Below are 19,585 nucleotides of genomic sequence, written 5' to 3'. Positions count from 1 at the left end.
TATTTTCCTTTTTTGTTACTAAACAAAAAAATCAAGACTTAATACCTACTACATTCACATATAAAAACTGGTAAATATTTTGATAACAGATATCTGCTTTTTCTTGGCCACATTGGAAAGAAAAGCAAATGTATTTCTCTGTTTTTAAGGCTTTAAAAGTTGCTAAATGGTAAGTAACTGAAGTTGTCGTTTTAATCCTTGGTTTTCTAAAAGAATGTTTTTCTTTGTGGTAAATGGGGCAGGGAGGAGCTATTTTTGAGATATTCTGCCCTAAATTCAGTCTTGGGTTGTTCAGGACATACCTCAGGTGGTTTTAGTTTTCTTTAAATCTTCTTTTAATAGTTTTACTAGTTTTGGAGTTGTTTTTAATGGCAAATTGTAGAAATTTTTTATCATATATATGTGTCCACACACACACACACACACACACACACACACACACACATATGAATTCAATAGTGATTGATTTCAGTTTCTTCATCCAAATCTCAGGGCCTGCTGTGTGCTTTTAATATTGTAGATTTTATAACTAAGTCCTGTTTCGTTATCCAGATATAGTGAGCATCTTAGTGTGCTTGTTTGAAAATTCATTATGTGTGTAATCATTGGCATTTGCTATAAAATTTTCTTTTGAAATTTTTACATAGACTAATAACTTTAAAAGGTGATGTTCATTAAGCTAAAGATGAATTTTATATTTTCTGTACTTTTTTTGGTCAAAAACGGTATTCTTTCAGACAAAATCTCTATGTTCTTTACATTCAGTTTTTGATGTTTAGACCCTGGAACATTTAGACCCTTAATATATTAGCATTCATATTTATTTCAAAAAATTATAAAAATGTTGCTAAATCAATCATTTTGATTATTGACTTAAATAGCATTCTGTAATTTTTAGATTCAGAGGAAGAATTTTTTGACGCACTGTGTAGTCCCTTGGAAGAGCCTCCTCAGTCTCCCACTGGAGTTAAAAGTTGTCAACAGAAAAAGTTTCAAAAGCCAGATTATACAAAAAATATGATTCAGTATAAAATAAGATTTGAAGTGCCAGAGGTATGTACATGGTAAAATTAACATGGCTTATTTAAGTTCGTCATTTCTGCTATTCACATATTACTAATATGCATTCTGTTTTCATCCTACGTAAGCTGAATCCAGATGTTGCTATGTGACTTTTCCTTCACTTTTTTTGAAGATAATTTTCCTAATCAAAAGTTAGGGGTTTAGATTAGATATTATGGTTATCAGTGTACATTTATTAAAGATAATTATTTGTATAGCATAAGTATGTTTGTATATGTGTATGTAAAATCTCCCCTGAAATTTAACTATATATCATGTATATACCTTACATATTCATATATAATCACCATCGACACAAACAGTTTTTTGTTTTAGGTGGTGGTAGTTCCTTTTTTTCTTTCTTCTCCAGGTTTTGATTCAGTTTTATCACCTTGTTGGAGATTGTGAACTACCTGTGGTAGAAATTGATGTTTTAGGACTGGGCACAGATGTTGAGCTTAGAACATTTGATTTGAAAGCAAATGCCTTTTTGAAAGAGTTCTGCTTAAAATGCCCAGAATACTTTGGTAAGTGTCTCATTTTTTTAAAATAAATAAATTAACTTTATTGTTTGACTCCCTACTGGAGAGTTTTAAATTCTCTAGGCTTTAAATCAGTATGTTTGTTAAAATATTCTCCAGGGGCGCCTGGGTGGCTCAGTCGGTTAAGTGTCCGACTTCGGCTCAGGTCATGATCTCGCGGTCCGTGAATTCGAGCCCCGCGTCGGGCACTGTGCTGACCGCTCAGAGCCTGGAGCCTGTTTCAGATTCTGTGTCTCCCTCTCTCTCTGACCCTCCCCCATTCATGCTCTGTCTCTCTCTGTCTAAAAAATAAATAAATGTTAAAGAAAATAATAAATGTAGTAGTCTTTAAAAAAAAATTCTCCAAGAAATACTATGTTATGAGTTGGTCTTCAGTTTTTATCTTGTACTTGGGAATCTAGAGAGGTAGATCAAAGAGAAAATGAAGATAATTTTTTTTCATTAAGGAAAATAAAATAGTCCTGGTTTAATTTTAAATCTACCTAATCTACCTACTACAATGCTGAATTAATTTCCTGTTGGTAATGTAACAGTTTACCACAGACTTAGTGTCTTACAACAACAGAATTTTATTATCTTAAAATTCTATTAATCAGAAGTCTGACATAAGTCTCAACAGGTAAAAATCAGGGTGCCAATAGGAGTTCCTTTTTGGAGGCTCTAGGGGAGGATACATTTCCTTGCTCATTCGGTTGTTGGCAAAATTCGTTTCTATGTGGATTAAATATGTTTCCTTCTGCCTATTAGGTGAGGGCTAGCCTCAACCTCCTGTGGGCCTCTCTAGTACACGCACATAGTTCCCTATATTTCAGAACCAGAGCAGGGTGGTAGATCGTTCTCATGTTGTCGTGTCTATAGCTTCAGTCCAGGATAATGTTCTCTTTACCTTAATCACCTTTGCAGAGTCTTTATTGCTGTATAAGGTAATGTATTCTCAGGTTTTAGGGAAACATAGCATGGACATCCTTGGGCAGCAGGACATAGCATTATTTTGTCTAACATAAACATTTTATTTCCAGAATCACAATGGATAAATTATATAATACATTGGATATTTCCATTTATTGTCTTAGGCATTTAAGAGAGGGTGTTATATATATTTCTTCCTTTACATTTTTAGGTTTATTTTTGTAAGATAATTCTCAATGGTTGATGGAATGATTAAGGAAAATGATTTATTTCCATTGTGAGTGCCTTTTATTTCTTTTTCTTGTGTAATTGCTCTGGCCAGGACTTCTAGTACTATATTGAATAAAGGTGATTAGAGTGGACATCCTTGTCTTGTTCCTGATTTTAGAGTAAAAGCTTTCAGCTTTCCATCATTAAATATGTTAGCTGTGGGCTTATTATATGTGGTCCTTATTATGTTGAGGTATGTTCTCTCTATACTCACTTTGTTGAAAGTTTTTATATAAATTTTGTGAAATGCTTTTCTTCATTCATTGAGATCATATGATTTTTCTCCTTCATTTTGTTAATGTGGTATATCACATTGACGGATTTCTGGATTTTGAACCATCCTTGGAATAAATCCTACATGATTATTGTGTAAGATCCTTTTAATGTATTGTTGAATTTGCTTTGCTTATACTTTGTTGAGGATCTTTGCATCTATGTTCATCTAAAATATTGGCCTGTAATAATATTTTCTTGTGCTAAATTTGTCTGGATTTGTTGCCAGGGCAATGCTGGACTTGTAAAAGGAGTTTGGAAGTGTTTCCTCCTATTTCTTTTGACGTGTTTCTTCAGAAAGATTAGTATTAATACTTTGTTTAATGTTTGGTAATATCTGTTAAGCTGTCTGGTTTGTTCGGAGGTTTTTTTTTTGTTTTTTAATGTTTATTTATTTATTTTGAGAGAGAGCATGTGTGCATGTGGGGGGAAGGGCAGAGAGGGGGGAGAGAAAGAATCCCAAGCAGGCTGCACACTGTCAGCACAGAGCCGAATGCAGGGCTTGATCCCATGAACTGTGAGATCATGATCTGAGCTGAAATCAAGAATTGGATGCTTAACTGACAGAGCCACCAGGCAACCCTGTTCAGAGGTTATTGATTAATGATTCCGTTTTTTGTTTTTTTGTTTTTACAAGTAATTGGTCTTAGTATTTTCTATTTCTTCATTATTAAGTATAGGAAGTTCTATTAAGTCTCTGAGTTTATTTCTTTCCAGATGTCCAATTGTTAGTGTTAGGGTTTTTCTTAGTAGTCTCTTATGATCCTTTGTATTTCTTTGGTTATCATTTATTTGTCATGTCTCCTTTTTCATCTCTGATTTTATTTGAGCCCTCTCTCTTTTTTTTTTTTTTTTTTGATGAGTCTGAAGGTTTGTGAATATGGTTATCTCTTTAAGAAACCAGCACTTAGTTTTATTGATCTTTTCAGTTGTTTTTTTAAGTCTCTATTTTCTTTATTTCTGCTCTTTTATTTCCTTCTAATTTGGGGTTTCATTTGTTCTTCGTCTGGTTCCTTGAGGTGTAAAGTTAGATTGTTTATTTGAATATTTTCTTGTTTCTAAAGGTTTTTGCCGTGCTCTGTATTGCTGTGCTCTGCCCTCTTAGAAACACTTTGGCTGCATTTCATAAACTTTAGTATGTTGTATTTTATGTTCTCATTGGTCTTAAGGTATTTTTTAAAATTTTTCTTTGGATTTATTGACCCAGTAAAAAATGTTAATATCTACAATAATTCTTTTTTGACCCAAGTAGTAAAACTGTAACTGTTTGCAGATGACATGGTATCACATCTAGAAAACCTTAAAGGTTCCACCAAAAAAACGGCTACAACTAATCAATAAATTCAGTGATGTTGTAGGGTAGAAAAACACAAAATTCTGTTGGGTTTCTATATACTATGAGAAAAAGAAGTTAGGAAGACAGTCCCATTTGTTAACAAACTGGAATGAATGATGACTTTCTGAAAAGAAAATTTACTCAAATGAAAAAATAAAACAATCCCATTTGCAATTCCATCTAAAAGAATGAAACACATAAGAATAACTTTAAGAAGGTGACAGATGTGTATACTGAAAACTGTAAGACAGTGATGAAAGAAATTAAAACAAATGAATGGAAAGAAAGTCCATCCTTATGGCTTAGAATTATTAATACAATTAAAGTGTTCATACTATTCAAAGCAATCTACAGATTCAATACAATCCCTATCAAAACTCCAGTGTCATTTTCACAGAAATAGAAAAAAGAATTCTAAATTTGTCAGCCACCACAAAACACCCCAAATACCCAAAGCATTCTTGAGAAAGAAGAACAAAACTGGAGGCATGATGTTCCTTGATTTCAAAATATATTACAAAGCTATCTGTGGTACTGACGCAAAACAAAACTTTATGGTACCAACATAAAAGCAGACTCATCAATCAATGGAACCAAAAAGCACCTAGAAACAGACCCATTAACATATGGTCCATTACTTTATGATAGAGGAGTCAAGAACATAAAATGAAGAAAGGATAGTTTCTTCAATAAATGGTGCTATGAAAACTGGACAGCCACATGCAAAAGAATGAAACTGCTATCTTATACCATACACAAAAATTAACTGAAGATAGTTGAAGACTTGAATAAAAAATGTGAAACCATAAAACTCCTAGAAGAAAATGTAGGCAGTAAGTGCCTTTACATTAGTCTTGTGTTGATTTTTTTGGATCTGACTCCAAAAGCAAAGGCAACAATAAACAAGTAGGAATACATTAAGCCAAAAAGCTTCTCCACAGCCAAGGAATCCACCAACAAATTGAAAAAGCAGCTGACTGGATGGGAGAAGATACATGCTAATCACATATCTGATCAGTGGTTAATGCCCAAAATATATAAAGAATTCTTGCAACTCAATAACCAAAACCCAATTCAGTTTAAAAAATAGACAGAGGGGGGCGCCTGGGTGGCGCAGTCGGTTAAGCGTCCGACTTCAGCCAGGTCACGATTTCGCGGTCCGTGAGTTCAAGCCCCGTGTCAGGCTCTGGGCTGATGGCTCAGAGCCTGGAGCCTGTTTCCGATTCTGTGTCTCCCTCTCTCTCTGCCCCTCCCCCGTTCATGCTCTGTCTCTCTCTGTCCCAAAAATAAATAAACGTTGAAAAGAAAAATTAAAAAAATAAATAAATAAAAAATGGACAGAGGATCTAAAAAACATTTTTCTCAAAGAAGACATACAGATGGTTAACATGTACATGAAAAGATACTGAATATTGCTGATTGTCAGGGAAATGCCACTTAAAACCACAGTGAGATATGACGTCACACCTGTCAGTATGGCTGCTATCAAAAAAACCCCAAGAAATAACAAGTGTTGACAAGGATGTGGAGAAAAGTAAATCCTTGTGCACTACCAATTATGGAAGATCACATGTACATTCCTCAAAAAATCTAGAATAGAGTATCATATGATCTCGCAATTCCACTTCTGAGTATTTACCCAAAGAAAATGAAAACATTAACTCAAAAAGAGAAAGGTACCTGATGTTCACTGCAGCCCTATGTACAATAGCCAAGGTATGGAAACAGCCTAAGTTCAATCAATGAATGAGTGCATAAAGAAGATATCCTATTTACATACATACACAGATACACAATGAAATTCTATTCAGCTATAAAAAGGAATGAAATCTTGCCATTTGTGACAACATGGATGGACCTTGAGGGCCTTATGCTAAGTGAAATAAGTCCGAGAAAGACAAATACCATCTGATCTCACTTATATGTGGAATCTTTACAAACAATCCAAGTTGATAGGTACATAGAACAGATTAGTGGTTGTCAGAGGTGGGGGTGGGGTGGCGTGGTAGTTGGCATGGGTGAAGGGGGTCCAAAAGATGTAAACTTGTAGTTAGAAAATCAGTAGGATGCAAAGTATAGCATAGTGGCTATAGTTAACAACACCTAATTGCCTATTTGAGAGCTGCTAAGATAATCTTGAAAGTCCTCATTACAAGAAAAAAATTGTAATTACGTATGAGGACAGATGTTAACTCGACTTACAGATATTGAATCATTATATTTTATACCTGAGACTAATGCATTGTTCTATGTGAATTATACCCCGTTTATGAAAGAGAAATGATTGGGGTGCCGGGGTGGCTCAGTCAGTTGAGTGTCCAGCTCTTGATTTTGGCTCAGATCATGATCCCAGGATCGTGGGATTGAGCCCCACATTGGGCTCTATGCCGATCATGGAGCCTGCTTAAGATTCTCTGTCTCCCGCTGCCCCTCTCCCTCGCTCACATACACACACACACACTCTCTCTCTCTCTCTCTCTCTCAAAAAATTTTTTGTTTCAACTAAAAAAAATTTAGTAGGTTAATTTTAATTTTATAAAACTTCTTTGTAGCGGAAGAACATCATATGAGTAGAAATTACAGTAAATTTTAATAGACTATTTTTAGAGCAGTTTTTGAATCACAGTACAGTCAGCAGATGGTATATGGATTTCCTCAGGTACTTTTCACATGCTAAACCTCTCCCATTATAAACATCCCCCACCAGAGGAATTTGTTGCAGTTGATGAACTTACATTGATGTAGTACAAAGTCCATAGTTTATATCAGGGTTCAGCTTGGTGCTGTGCATTCTGAGGGTTTTGGACACATATATAACGACATGTATCCAGCATTATATTATCATACGCAGTTCCACTACTCTAAAAATCCTCTGTGTTCCACCTATTCATCCTTTTCTGTCCTCCCCCTTCTCCTGGCAACCACCAAGCTTTTAACTGTTTCCATATTTTATCCTTTTCCCCACATCCTGGGATGTCATCCCTATGTCACATCCCTGGGATCATACTGGATTTTGCTTTTCAGACTGACTTTTTTTTCAGTTAGTAATATGTATTTAAGTTACTATTTCCATAACCTTTCATTACTTGATAGCTCACTTCTTTTCAGTGCTGAATAATGTTCCATTGTATGATGTACCACAGTTTATTTTTCCATTCACTTAATAAAGGACATCTTGGTTCACACGTAAGTTTTTAGAGTTCTGAATAAAGGTGCAATAAACATCTGTATGAAGATTTTTGTGTGGGCATAAGTTTTCAACTGCTCTAGGTAAATACCACGGAACACAATTGTTGGGTCATATGGTTTAAGAGTATGTTTTGTGAGAAACAATACAGCTCTCTTCCAAAGTGACTTACACCATTTAGCATTCTTATCTGCAAAGAATGAGAGATCCTGTTGCTTCATACATTCACCTGGTGTTACTCTCTTTGATTTTGAGCATTCCAGTAAGGTATGAAATGGGCAGCTCAGCGGTTTTTTTGTTTGTTTAAAAAATTTTTTTTTTACATTTTAATTTTGAGAGAGAGACAGAGCACAAGTGGGGGAGGGGCAAAGAGCAAGGGAGACACAGAATCCGAAGCAGGCTCCAGGCTCTGAGTTGTCAGCACAGCCCAATGCAGGGCTCAAACCCCCACAAACCATGAGATCATGGCCTGAGCCAAAGTGGAAGTCAGATGTTTGAGCCAACCAGGCGCCCATATTTGTTTTTGTTTTGCAGTTCCTTAAAGACATGTGTAGAGCATCTTTTCCTATGTTGATTTTGCTTCTGTGTGTCTTCTTTGGTGAGGTATCTCTTAAGGTCTTTGGTCTATTGTTTTTTTTTAATTTTTTTTTATGTAAAAAAATTTTTTTTAACGTTTATTTATTTTTGAGACAGAGAGAGACAGAGCATGAACGGGGGAGGGTCACAGAGAGAGGGAGACACAGAATCTGAAAGAGGCTCCAGGCTCTGAGCAGTCAGCACAGAGCCCGCCGCGGGGCTCGAACCCACAGACCGTGAGATCATGACCTGAGCCGAAGTCAGACGCTTAACCGACCGAGCCACCCAGGCGCCCCTTTGGTCTATTGTTTTAATGGTGTTTGTTTTTTCTTGATTAATTTTAAGAGTTACTTATATATTTTGGATAACAGTCCCTTATCATATGTATCTTTTGCAAATATTTTCTCCTCATCTATGGCTAGTTTTTTTCATTTTACTGACATTGTCCTTAGAACAGAATGTTTTAATGAAGTCCTTTATGAGGTTGTTTTTTTTTTTTTCTCCCCATGCATCATGCCTTGGATGTTGTATCTAAAAAGTCATTGCCAAAATGAAGGGTATCTAAATATTCTCCTATGCTCCCTTCTTGAAGTTTTATAGTTCTTCATTTTACATTTAGATTTGTGGTCCTTTTTGAGTTGATTTTTGTGAAGGGTATAATCTCTATGTCTAGATTTTCTTTTCCTGTTGATGTCCATTTGTTCCATCAACATTTGTTGAAAAGACTAATGTAAATGGTACTGTTTGTTTGTTTTTGGTGTTATGTTTTTAATGTCAAATTCTAGTTATCCAGTTTTGGTACATAGGAAAGCTTTTGACTTGTATATTAACCTTGTATCCTACAACTTTGCTCTAATGGCTTATTAGTTCCAGGAGGCTTTTTTTGATGTTGATTCTTCCAAAAGTTTTACATAGATGATCATGTCATTTGTGAACAAAGACAATTTTGTGCCTTCCTTCCCAGAAATAAAAGAAAATACCTTTTATTTCTTCATTTACTGCATTTTCTGACACTTAACAGTATGATGTTGACATCAGTAAAAAGGGAAGGACCTCTTACCTTGTTCCTTAGTGTGAAAACCTTGAGTTTCTCACAATTAAGCATGGAGTTAGCTGTAGGTTTTTAGAAGATATTCTTAAGTTAGGAAGTTCCTTATTTCTAGTTTACTGAGGGTTTTTATCATGAATGTTTATTGGATATGGTCATATGCTTTTTCTGCATCTGTTTGTATGATCATGTAATTTTTCTTGTGAAGCTTGTTGATGTGATTACATCAGTTCATTTTCAGTGTTGAGCTAGCCTTGAAGTTTGGGATAAACTTTACTTGGTCATGGTGCATATTGTTTTTTTACACTTTGTTGGATTCAATTTACTAATACTGTACTTTGTTGAAGATTTTTGTATTCATTTTTTTTATATGAAATTTATTGTCAAATTGGTTTCCATACAACACCCCAACAGTGCTCATCCCAACAGGTGCCCTCCTTAATAGCCATCACTCACCCACCCCTCCCTCCCACCCCCAAAAACCCTCAGTTTGTTCTCGGTTTTTAGGAGTCTTCTGTTTTGGCTCCCTCCCTCTCTAACCATTTTTTTTTCCTTCCCCTCCCCCATGGTCTTCTGTTAAGTTTCTCAGGATCCACATAGGAGTGAAAACATATGGAATCTGTCCTTCTCTGTATGACTTATTTCACTTAGCATAACACTCTCCAGTTTTGTATACATTTTAAAGAGAGTTACTAGTCTGTAGTTTTCCTTCTTTTCTTTCTTCCTTTTTTTTTTTCTTCTTCTTTCTTATGCCTTTGTTGTAAGGTTTTGGTATTAGGGTAATTCTGATTTCATAGAATGAGTTAGCAAGCTTTCTTTCTGTTTGTATCCTCTGAAAGGGATTGTAAAGAATTGTTACAATTTTTCCCTCAAATGTTTATTAGAATTCACCAGTGAACCCTTCTAGGCATGGTGTTTTCTTTTTTAGGTTATTCATTATTGACTTGATTTCTTTAATAAATATGAACCTATTCAGGTTGTCTGTTGATTCTTGTGTGAGTTTGGCAGGTTATATTTTTCAAGGAATTGGTACATTTCATTAAGTTACTACTTTTGTGGGCAGAGTTGTGTATAGTATTTTTTAATTATCCTTTTAAGTTCATGACACCATAATTTCTTCTCTTTTACCTCTGATACTAGTAATATGTGTCCTCTTTGTTTCTTAGTTAGCCTGGCTAGAGGCTTATAAATTTTATTGATCTTTTCAAAGAATCTTTTATGGTTTCTTCAGTTTTTCTAAAGCTTTTTTATTTTTAGTTTCATTGATTTTGATCTAATTTTTATTTCTTTCCTTTTGGTTACATCAATTGATCTTCTTTTTCTACTTTCCTAAGGTGGAAGCTTAGATTATTGATTTTATAACTTCTAACATATGCACTCAATGTTACATTTCCCTGTAAGCATTGCTTTTACTGTTAGTCCCAAATTTTGATGAGGTGTGTTTTCATACCCGGTTTCTAATGTTTTCAATTTGAGATTTCTTCTTTTACTCATGTGTTACGAGAAGTGTTGCTGATTCTCCAAATATTTTGGAATTCCCCAAATATATTATTTGATTTGTAATTGAATTCCATTGTGGTCTGAGTGCAGACACTGTGTGGTTTTTATTTTATTTATCTTTTGAATTTAGGAAGGTGTGTTTTATGGCCCAGAATGTTGTCTATGTTGCTGATCAGTCTGTGGGAGCTTAAGAAGGTGTATTCTGCAAGTAATGGAGGAAGTAATCTATAGATATCCATTGTGTCCAGTTGATTGATAGTACTACTACTGATTTCAACTATGTCCCTACTGGTTTTTTTGTCTGCTGGATCTGTCCATTTCTCATAGGGGAATGTTGAAGTCTTAACTGTGATAGTGGGTTCATCTGTTTCTCCTTTCAGTATTATCAGTGTTTTGCCTCACATATTTTGATGCTTTGTTGTTAAGATGCATACAGCTTAAGGATTGTTATGTATTCATGGAGAATTGGCCCCTTTATCATTATATAATAACTTTCATTTCCCCTGATAACTTTTCTTGATTTGGAGTCTGCTCTGTCTGAAAATTAACATAGCTATCCCTTTTTTCATTTTATTAGTATTTACATGCTATGGTTTCCTCATCCATTTACTTTAAATCTGTATGTGTCTTTTATTTACAGTGTTATTTCTTATGGACAATATATAGCTGGGTCTTGTTTGTTTGGTCCACTGTGGTAACCTGCATCTTTTAATTGATGTATTTAGACCGTTGATGTCCAAACTGATTATTAGTACAAGTTGGCTTAAAATTTTTGTAATTAAAAGTAGTAGAGCTTTACATTTATTTTTGAAACCATATAAATCTGGGGCATCTGGCTGGCTCAGTTGGTAGAGCGTGTGACTTTTTAAGTTTATTTTGAGTGTGTGTGCACAAGTCGGGGGAGGAGCAGAGAGAGAGAGAGAGAGAGAGAGAATCCTCCACACTGACGGTGCAGAGCCCAATGCAAGACTCAACGTCACAAACCCATGAGATCATGATCTGAGCCGAAGTTGGATGCTTAACCAGCTGAGCCTGTCAGGCACCCCAAGCATGTGACTTTTGATCTCAGGGTTGTGAGTTCAAGCCCCAGAAGAGGTATAGAACTCACTTCTAAAAAAATGTATTCTGCTTACATGTGTATAAAAGTAAGTATTTTGGTACTTTGGCCATCCTAGAATCTAATGTTCTAAGAATCAGTCCTAGAATCTGATAGATCCCAAGATCTATCTATGGGAATTAAGAGAGCCAGAACATATGCTTGTATACGTATCAAGGATTTAAGGTCATCATCTCTAGGAACTTACTCCCAGGCAAAGCTGTCAGTTAGCTACTGTCATGAAAACTACCCTCCCCTCTGTCGAGCCCTGGATTGAATGTGATCTTTGTATTTGAGAAAGCAAATAAAGTATTGGCAGCCTGAAACCTTAATCACTGAATGTGATTTACTCATACATTATAGTTGCCTATTCTACACTTGTTCTGTAGCCCTTGAGAACTCGAGTGTGGTAGATTTTATTATGATTATCTTGTGCTGAGAAAACAATCATACCTAGCAGATACAGAGTTTTACCTTATTAGGCTTTTTTACATCAAGAAACAGTTTGCTCTCGTGATTGGAAAGAAAAGTGAACCAGTTTCCTTAGTGTTCTCCAGTAATCCAGAAGTATTCTAGCAGTTGTAAATTATTCTGTTGATTTTTTGTTTTTCTAAAAGCACAGGATAAGAAAACCCCAGCACACAGGGGTACTGATACACAGTTGTCACTACACCTATTTCTATAATTTTTTTTTTTTTAGTTGGGGGGGAAGAAGTGAATAGCACAGTTTCTCATAAATGATCAGTAAATAGTTCTGTGGATAAATGTGTGAGCAAAATTGGGACCTTTTTAAAGATTGAAATTTGAGTAGCATGTGCAGTAGGAGGTTGGCTTAATAGCTAATAAGCTTTTAAATCTGGAAGAGTCTGTGGAATATGTTACTTTTTTCCATCAAAAGTCTTACGATTAATTTGTAGTTCTTTCTTCCAGTATCTAGATAGTAATTTCTAGTAGTCATAGTAATTTGGTGATGATAGTTTATAGCCTTTCTACAAAATACTGTTCTCTACGGCAGCTTTCCCACTTACTTTCCAAAGGTTTAATCAGAAGCCAGAATACAACTAGTGAAGACTAACTACAGGGGATTTATTCTGATCTACACTAATACACAGAAGAACTTAGTTTCTCATCACATACCTGATCTGTCTTCTTAAAGACCATAGGTTTCCAGGGAGTCTTGTCATTTTCTTTCTAGGTTTTTCTGTGGCTCAGGGCTGCACTTCTCTTCATGTCCTTTCATTGGTCCTAATAACTCTGTTTTTTCTTTTACTGATTGCTACTTCTTACCTTACCTCCTATCTGGGTTTAAAAGGGTAAGATTGTTGAACCTTGTGCCGTAAGAGAAGGGAAGGAAATTGGGAGAAACTACAGCTTTAGAGTTTAAAGTAAAGGAGGAGGGATCTGACTTGGGTAAGACAGAATTGAAGGCTCAGAACTGCCACAGGAAATTGTTCTTTTCCAATTCTATTTTATTAATGTTGCTGCTGTTGACTTTCCTTAAGGTTTTTCTGTGAAAGAGTAATTTAAAACATTATTTTTAGATGAAAACAAGAAACCAGTTTATTTGGTTACAACGCTGGATAATACGATGGAAGATCTGCTAACACTGGAGTATGTGAAGGTAAGCACTCCCATTTGTATGCTTGCTGTGGTGAGTGTGCTTCTGAAATGTTGTAATCAAGTTTTGTAAATTTAGGTAGGTTTGGTTTAATCTTCATTATAACGTGATTTCTGAAATTCCTACAACTTTAAGCTTTTCTTGTTTTGTCATCCTTTAGTTTCTAAACATTTCGTATAGAAAAATAACAGGCCTGTGTTCTAAGTAGAAATGACATGAAGTTTGGCTTTTTTCCCCTCCATCAGATAACCAAAAACACAAAACAAAACAAAAACAAACTTTTTAATCTTGATGGAATTTAATATGGTATACAATATGAGATGAGGCTTTCATTTGATTTCATCATTTATTAAGTTTTTATATGTACTGTGGTCTACTTAAGATTTATTCCGCGTTTTCATTGACCTATTTTTACGTAAGTGCCACATTAATTTAATAATTACTTTATAATAACAATGCTGATAGAGTATTTTACCACTTTTAAGACTTTTTTTTACTATTGATGGAGATACTTTAGGGTTTGTGGTGGTGTTTATGCATTGTTAAATAGCCTTTTTTTGACAAAAGCATTCCAGATCTAAAGATATCATGCACAGTATTTGGATACTTGGTAGACAATTCTATCACAAATTTTTTCACAAAGGGGAAGAATTAGGAAGAACCTTAGTTACAATTGTATGTACATATGACTTCATAAGATACTAATGGATTTGCTTTTTTCTCTTTGGTTAGGCAGAAAAGAATCTACCTAATTTGAAAAGTACTTACAACAATGTTGTGCAACTAATTAAGGTATGAATGAACAATAATTTATTTTTTAGATACTGTATTTCTAAGTAACTATATTATGGAAATTGTTTTATAACTAGAACTGTATAATCCTTGAGGATAAAAATGGAATATTATGAATTTTATTCCTTTTTTAGATATAGTTAATATTTTTGAGAGAGAGAGAGAGCGCGCGCGCATGTGCGCAGACACTAGTGGGGGAGGGGCAGAGAGCAAGGGAAACACAGAAGGGAAAGTAGGTTCCAGGCTCTGAGCTGTCAGCGCAAAGCCCGATGCCACTCTCGAACTCATGAACTGCGAGATCAGAAACCAAGTCAAAGTTGAAAGCTTAACCAACTGAGCCATCCAGGTGCCCCATGAATTTTATTCTTATTACCACAAATTATAGTGCCTTATACTGAGCAACAAACAGATATTTATTGACCTGTTACTAAAATCAGCTTTGTTCTTTAGGTGAATTTTTCCTCTTTGGATATTCATTTACATACTGAAGCACTTCTGAATACAATAAACTATTTTAATAACGTACTCCCACAACTAGAAGAAAAACGAGCCTCTGTGTCTGTTGCGGAGACTGAAGACAAAGGAGAGGTCATTAAAAAAATGTGTACGTTTGAAATTCAGCTTCAAGGTTTTTTACCATGTAGATTAATAAATTTTAGCTTTTTCTTTGTTTTCTTATGTATAATACTGGCTCCAGAATTCTGTTGCTTAAATTAGCATCTAGAAAGATTATTATGTACCAGGTAAATTTTAGAAAATAACAGCAAAAGAAAGTATTTACCAGTGAAGAAAACACGGTTTTTATTTATCATGTCACTCTTTTTAGTCAAATATCATATAGTAGTAGTATTTGAATTAAAATTCATGCATTTAATATCATAATTTTGGATTAGAAATTTAGAACTAAAAAAATTTTAATCCTATCAGACTGTATTTTTTAAGCATATATTTTTTAAGCAATGAAAAGTTGCAGGTTTGACCATGACAAATACCACCTCCTAATCATTGTGTCTCACATGATTCATGATTTTGCAACTACAATTTTTTTTCGTGTCATCCAGGATGAAACTAAATTGTTAGTCTCATCTAGGAATAGTTTTTGGTTGTGTCTGTTTGATTTGTTTGGCTTTGTTTTCATTAGGTTTGATTGTTTTTTTAGAATTCCTAATTTAGTAGGGAATATCTTAATTTCAGTTGAATGGAAAATCAGGTTTTCCTCTAGTATTATTAATTTATCTTATATTTCAATTACTTTATAAGGGTAGTGAGGTAACTACTAAAAGTTTTTCCTTATGTTTTACAATTTTTTTTTTTTTTTTTGCAGCTTTAAAACTACCCAAGAACGAAGATATTATTACCTTGCAGATTTTGGCAGAATTATCTTGTTTACAGATCTTTATTCAAGATCAGAAACGTAACATTTCTGAAATTAAGATTGAAGGTAATAAAATTTCAGAAAAAAAAAATGAGAGCTATGAAATGAAAGAAAAGCCATTCATTCATCCTTTTATTCCCTTAGGGCTTGATTCTGAGATAATAATGAGGACTTCAGCCACTGAAATAAATGCAAAGCTAAGGAATATAATTGTCTTGGATTCTGATAAAACAGCTTTATACAAAAAGGTATGGACTTGTTTCTCTTAAATAATAGTACATCATTAAATACGAGTGTCCTTTAAGGTTGGTCATAGGTATAAATTAGTTGTCAGCATTTTAGCAATGTGGCTTATTAAGTTGACAGGTTTTGGAGTTAGGCCTAATTGGGTTTGTATTTTAGCTCTGTTCCCTAGTGGTTGTGTGACCTAATCTCAGATTCTTTTTATTTGTAAAATGAGGATTAAGTATCTCATAAAGAAGTTTATATGATACTCTGAAACATATTTGGAGACTGGGGGAGGGCAGTTAGTAAATGCCTTTTTCAATTTTTTTTTTTCTTTTTGCTTGTCTCTTCAAATACTGTGAATCTTGTGATGCATTTCAGATTTCAACAGCAGTGGATATGAAGTCAGACTGAGCAGATGAAATTATTTAAGTTTATTTTCATGGGTGCTTACTATAGTATAGCTGTTCACAATGTTAACAGAGTCCTTTGAACCCGATGGCTAGTGGTTGAAGGGATAGGTGTTAGTACTGGGTGTGAGATGGTAAAGTTCTTGGACCAGATACCATTGTCGAGTTGGACAGGTAATTGTTGAACAGTGGAGCATATAGGTAGGATGGTGTATTTAAGGGAGTGAAGAGAACATCAAGTAGTAGGGTCAGAAAAGGCTGAGTTACTTCTTGAGTCAGGAAGTCGGAGTCTGGAGTGTGAAAGGAAAATGTGGCAATAATACCAATGAGATACAGTGATGACCTGATTTTTATATTAAATGAAAATCCTTACTCTTTATATTTCCTTATTATGGCTTGCTAGCGTGAAATAACAAGAGTGCCAGAGCATCAAAGGTGCGTGGTCCATAGTAATAAGGAACAAGAAATCTTCTAGAAGCCATGGTTTAATGTATTACTTTTGCTTTTATTAAAAAAAAAAAACAAAAACAAAAACCAAAAAGCAAAGTACTAACACATTTAAGATTATTGGTTTTATTTGCCCTGTGTAGAAAGTATAGCTCACATAAATAAAGGCATCTACTGAAAGTCATACAAATAATTAGTAATGAAACTGATAACATAATCCAAGTTATTTACTTTTTTTCTTTTTAATTTTATAACTAATGCATCCGTGAGGTTAAAAATTCAACGTAAGCTACAAACTGAAAAGTTTCTTTCTTCTTGCCCCACCCCATTTCCCCTTGCTATTCTTTCACTTTGATTCTAGTGTACAGGATTTTTATTTTACTTCTAATTTTTAAAAAAAATGTTTTAATGTTTATTTTTAAGAGAGAGAGAGTGAGTGTGTGTGAGTGGGGGAGGCGCAGAAAGAGAGGGGCGTGAGAGGGGCAGAAAGAGAGGGAGACACAGAATCTGAAACAGGCTCCAGGTTCTGAGCTGTTAACAGCCCAATGCGGGGCTCGAACCCATGAACCGTGAGATCATGACCTGACCTCAAATCCAGCGCTTAACCATCTGAGCCACCCAGGCGACCCGTACTGTACATGATTTTTAAATAAACTGCCTTGGTTCAGTAACTCTGCACATGTTTAGGAAGCAGAGGGACAACTATTTGCCTCAGATCAGAGCTTCCTAATTATTGTGCCCTGAGTGGGTTTGGGGTATAATAATGTATTTAGCTTCTTAGCTTTTTGGGCAGTTGGGTAAAGGATACCTGGAGTTCTCAGACTCTTTGACTCTGTCCTGGAGCATCATCCTCTGTTTACCAGAGAACCATTGTATAGATGACCGTTAATTTTGTGTATCATAACTAACGTAGAATCTGAAAGGGATTCTAGCTGATCTGACTTTCTTATGAAATAAGATCTCATTGTAAATTTCTTATGTCTTCTTTATAGAAGAATGTTTCAAAAGTGAAGTTTATAAGAATTATCCCCTTAATTATTAATTATTATTATTGCTTATTATGAATGGTAGGTACATAAGTATATCTAATCGTTGGATTTAGACAGACAGACATAAGAGTGGATGAGGCACTGATAGAGTAATTTTATCGCCTCAAAAATGGAGAGTGAAGGCTTTTTTCCCTCTTACGTCAGTTTCCTTTGAGAAAAGTACTGTAAGTACAAGCCTAACAGTCTAAATTCTGGGAGCCAGAATGGTTGAAGAATGTTGGGGACCTCTTCAGTTTACAGATTTTTGCTTAAAATACCCATTTTTTAGTTTTATTTACCCCTTTTCTGCACCTGGTGTGTCTTATGCCATATCCTCTCTGAACTCTGTCTTAAACAAAATTCTTTTCTTCTCTTGGGCTTTGGGGGAATAGTCACAAGGTCACTCAGGTGACTTGTGGAAGATATTCTGTATTTTTATTAATATTTGGAATATTATGGTCAGCAAAAGATGCAAAGTCTGTTTCCTGGGGTAAATAATAAATAGTAAATAATAGAAAATTATGTTAGGGAGAATAAGTACTTTGAAAACCAATAAAGTAGGATAATATGATAGATTCTAATAACATTTTAGGATTATCAGGAAATCCTGTTCTGAACATCAGAGTGAAATCTGAATCAGTTGTCAATGTGGAAAGAACGTTCCATGTAGAGGAAGTAGCAACTATAAAAGGTTTGTGGCAGCAAGCTGCTGGGCACATTTGGGAGGTCGTAAAGGGCCTCAGTAATCCTTTTATAGAATTCTTCACTGGTTCCCACCCCCCCCATTTTTTTTTTCTTTTTGAAGTCAGGTTTACTTTATATTCAGTAAAATTTAGCCTTTTTAGTGCATATAGTTCCTTGATTTTTGTTGAACACCTACAGCTATGTAACTTCCAACATCTTAAGGATAATAGATTATATCCTATCACCTCCTAAAGGTTACTCCTGCCCTTTGTAGTTATCCCTTCTCCCCACCCTAGCACCTAGGAGTCACTGTTTTGCCATTTCCAGAATGTTGAATAAACGGAATACTACAGTATATAACCTTTTTAGTCTGATTCTGTCTTAGCATATGAGATTTTAATTTTTGTCTTTTCTGATTTTCTCTTCAACAGTCTAACTAGAGATTTATCCATTCTTTTCAAAGAATCAGCTTTTGGTTCAATTGAGTGTTTATTTAAATTTTTTTATGTCTTCTCTCACTTTTTTTTTTTAAATGTTCTTCCTTCTCGCTTTGGATTTAATTTCTTCTTTTCCTAGTTTCTTAAGGTAGAAACTTAGGTTACTGATTTGACATTTTTCTAATGCAGGCAGTTACTGCTATAAATTTTCCTTTAAGCACTGCTTTAGTTGTATCTTAGAAATTTTGATGTTTATTTTTATTCAATTCAAAATATTTTCTATTTTGTCCTGCAACTTTCTCCTTTACCCATGGTTTATTTAGAAATATGTTGTTTAACCTCCAGACGTTTTGATTTCCTTCCCTTTTTGTTGAGCTTCATCATTTTCCATAATTTTATCTTCTGTTTCACCTATTCTGTTCTCTCCTTCCATAATTGCTGTCACTGTACCTAGTTTATTTTGCATCTCATTTATAGCATTTCTTCGTTCATCATGACTACTTCTTAGGTCTTGGATCTCTGCAGCAGTAGAGCCTCTGCTGTCTTCGGTGCTTTTTTCAAGCCCAGCTATTAGTCTTAACGACTGTTATTCTAAATTCTTGTTCGGATATATTGTTTATATCTGTTTGGAGCAATTCTCTGGCTGATGTTTCTTCCTGGATCTCCTTTTGAGGAAAATTCTTCCATGTCATCATTTTGGCTAGGTTTCTGTCTTTTATGTGTTTTAATAGCTTGTTATGTGTCCTGCACCTGCAAGTAGTACTATATTA

The 19,585-nt window shown here is 34.8% G+C and overlaps 1 protein-coding gene across 8 annotated transcripts in view; it reads left to right on the top strand.

Annotated features, from left to right (window-relative positions):
• The window catches only part of VPS13A (vacuolar protein sorting 13 homolog A), a 251,081-nt gene that overhangs the window by 97,667 nt on the left and 133,829 nt on the right, over positions 1-19,585 (top strand). For all 8 annotated transcript variants that reach the window (XR_008291251.1, XR_008291252.1, XR_003414530.2 and 5 more), the window contains 7 exons: positions 899-1,053; positions 1,433-1,589; positions 13,341-13,420; positions 14,150-14,209; positions 14,660-14,813; positions 15,534-15,650; positions 15,729-15,832. Coding sequence is in view for 5 of the 8 variants with exons in the window: in XM_027040998.2 (XP_026896799.1) it covers positions 899-1,053; positions 1,433-1,589; positions 13,341-13,420; positions 14,150-14,209; positions 14,660-14,813; positions 15,534-15,650; positions 15,729-15,832 (827 nt within the window). In the remaining 3 variants the exon portion in view is untranslated. The remainder of the gene's footprint in view (positions 1-898; positions 1,054-1,432; positions 1,590-13,340; positions 13,421-14,149; positions 14,210-14,659; positions 14,814-15,533; positions 15,651-15,728; positions 15,833-19,585) is intronic.

This window comes from Acinonyx jubatus, chromosome D4, assembly GCF_027475565.1.
Source record: "Acinonyx jubatus isolate Ajub_Pintada_27869175 chromosome D4, VMU_Ajub_asm_v1.0, whole genome shotgun sequence".
Taxonomy (NCBI): domain Eukaryota; kingdom Metazoa; phylum Chordata; class Mammalia; order Carnivora; family Felidae; genus Acinonyx; species Acinonyx jubatus.
Note: the sequence above shows the minus strand (reverse complement) of the source record. Positions and strands in the feature narration are given on the sequence as shown.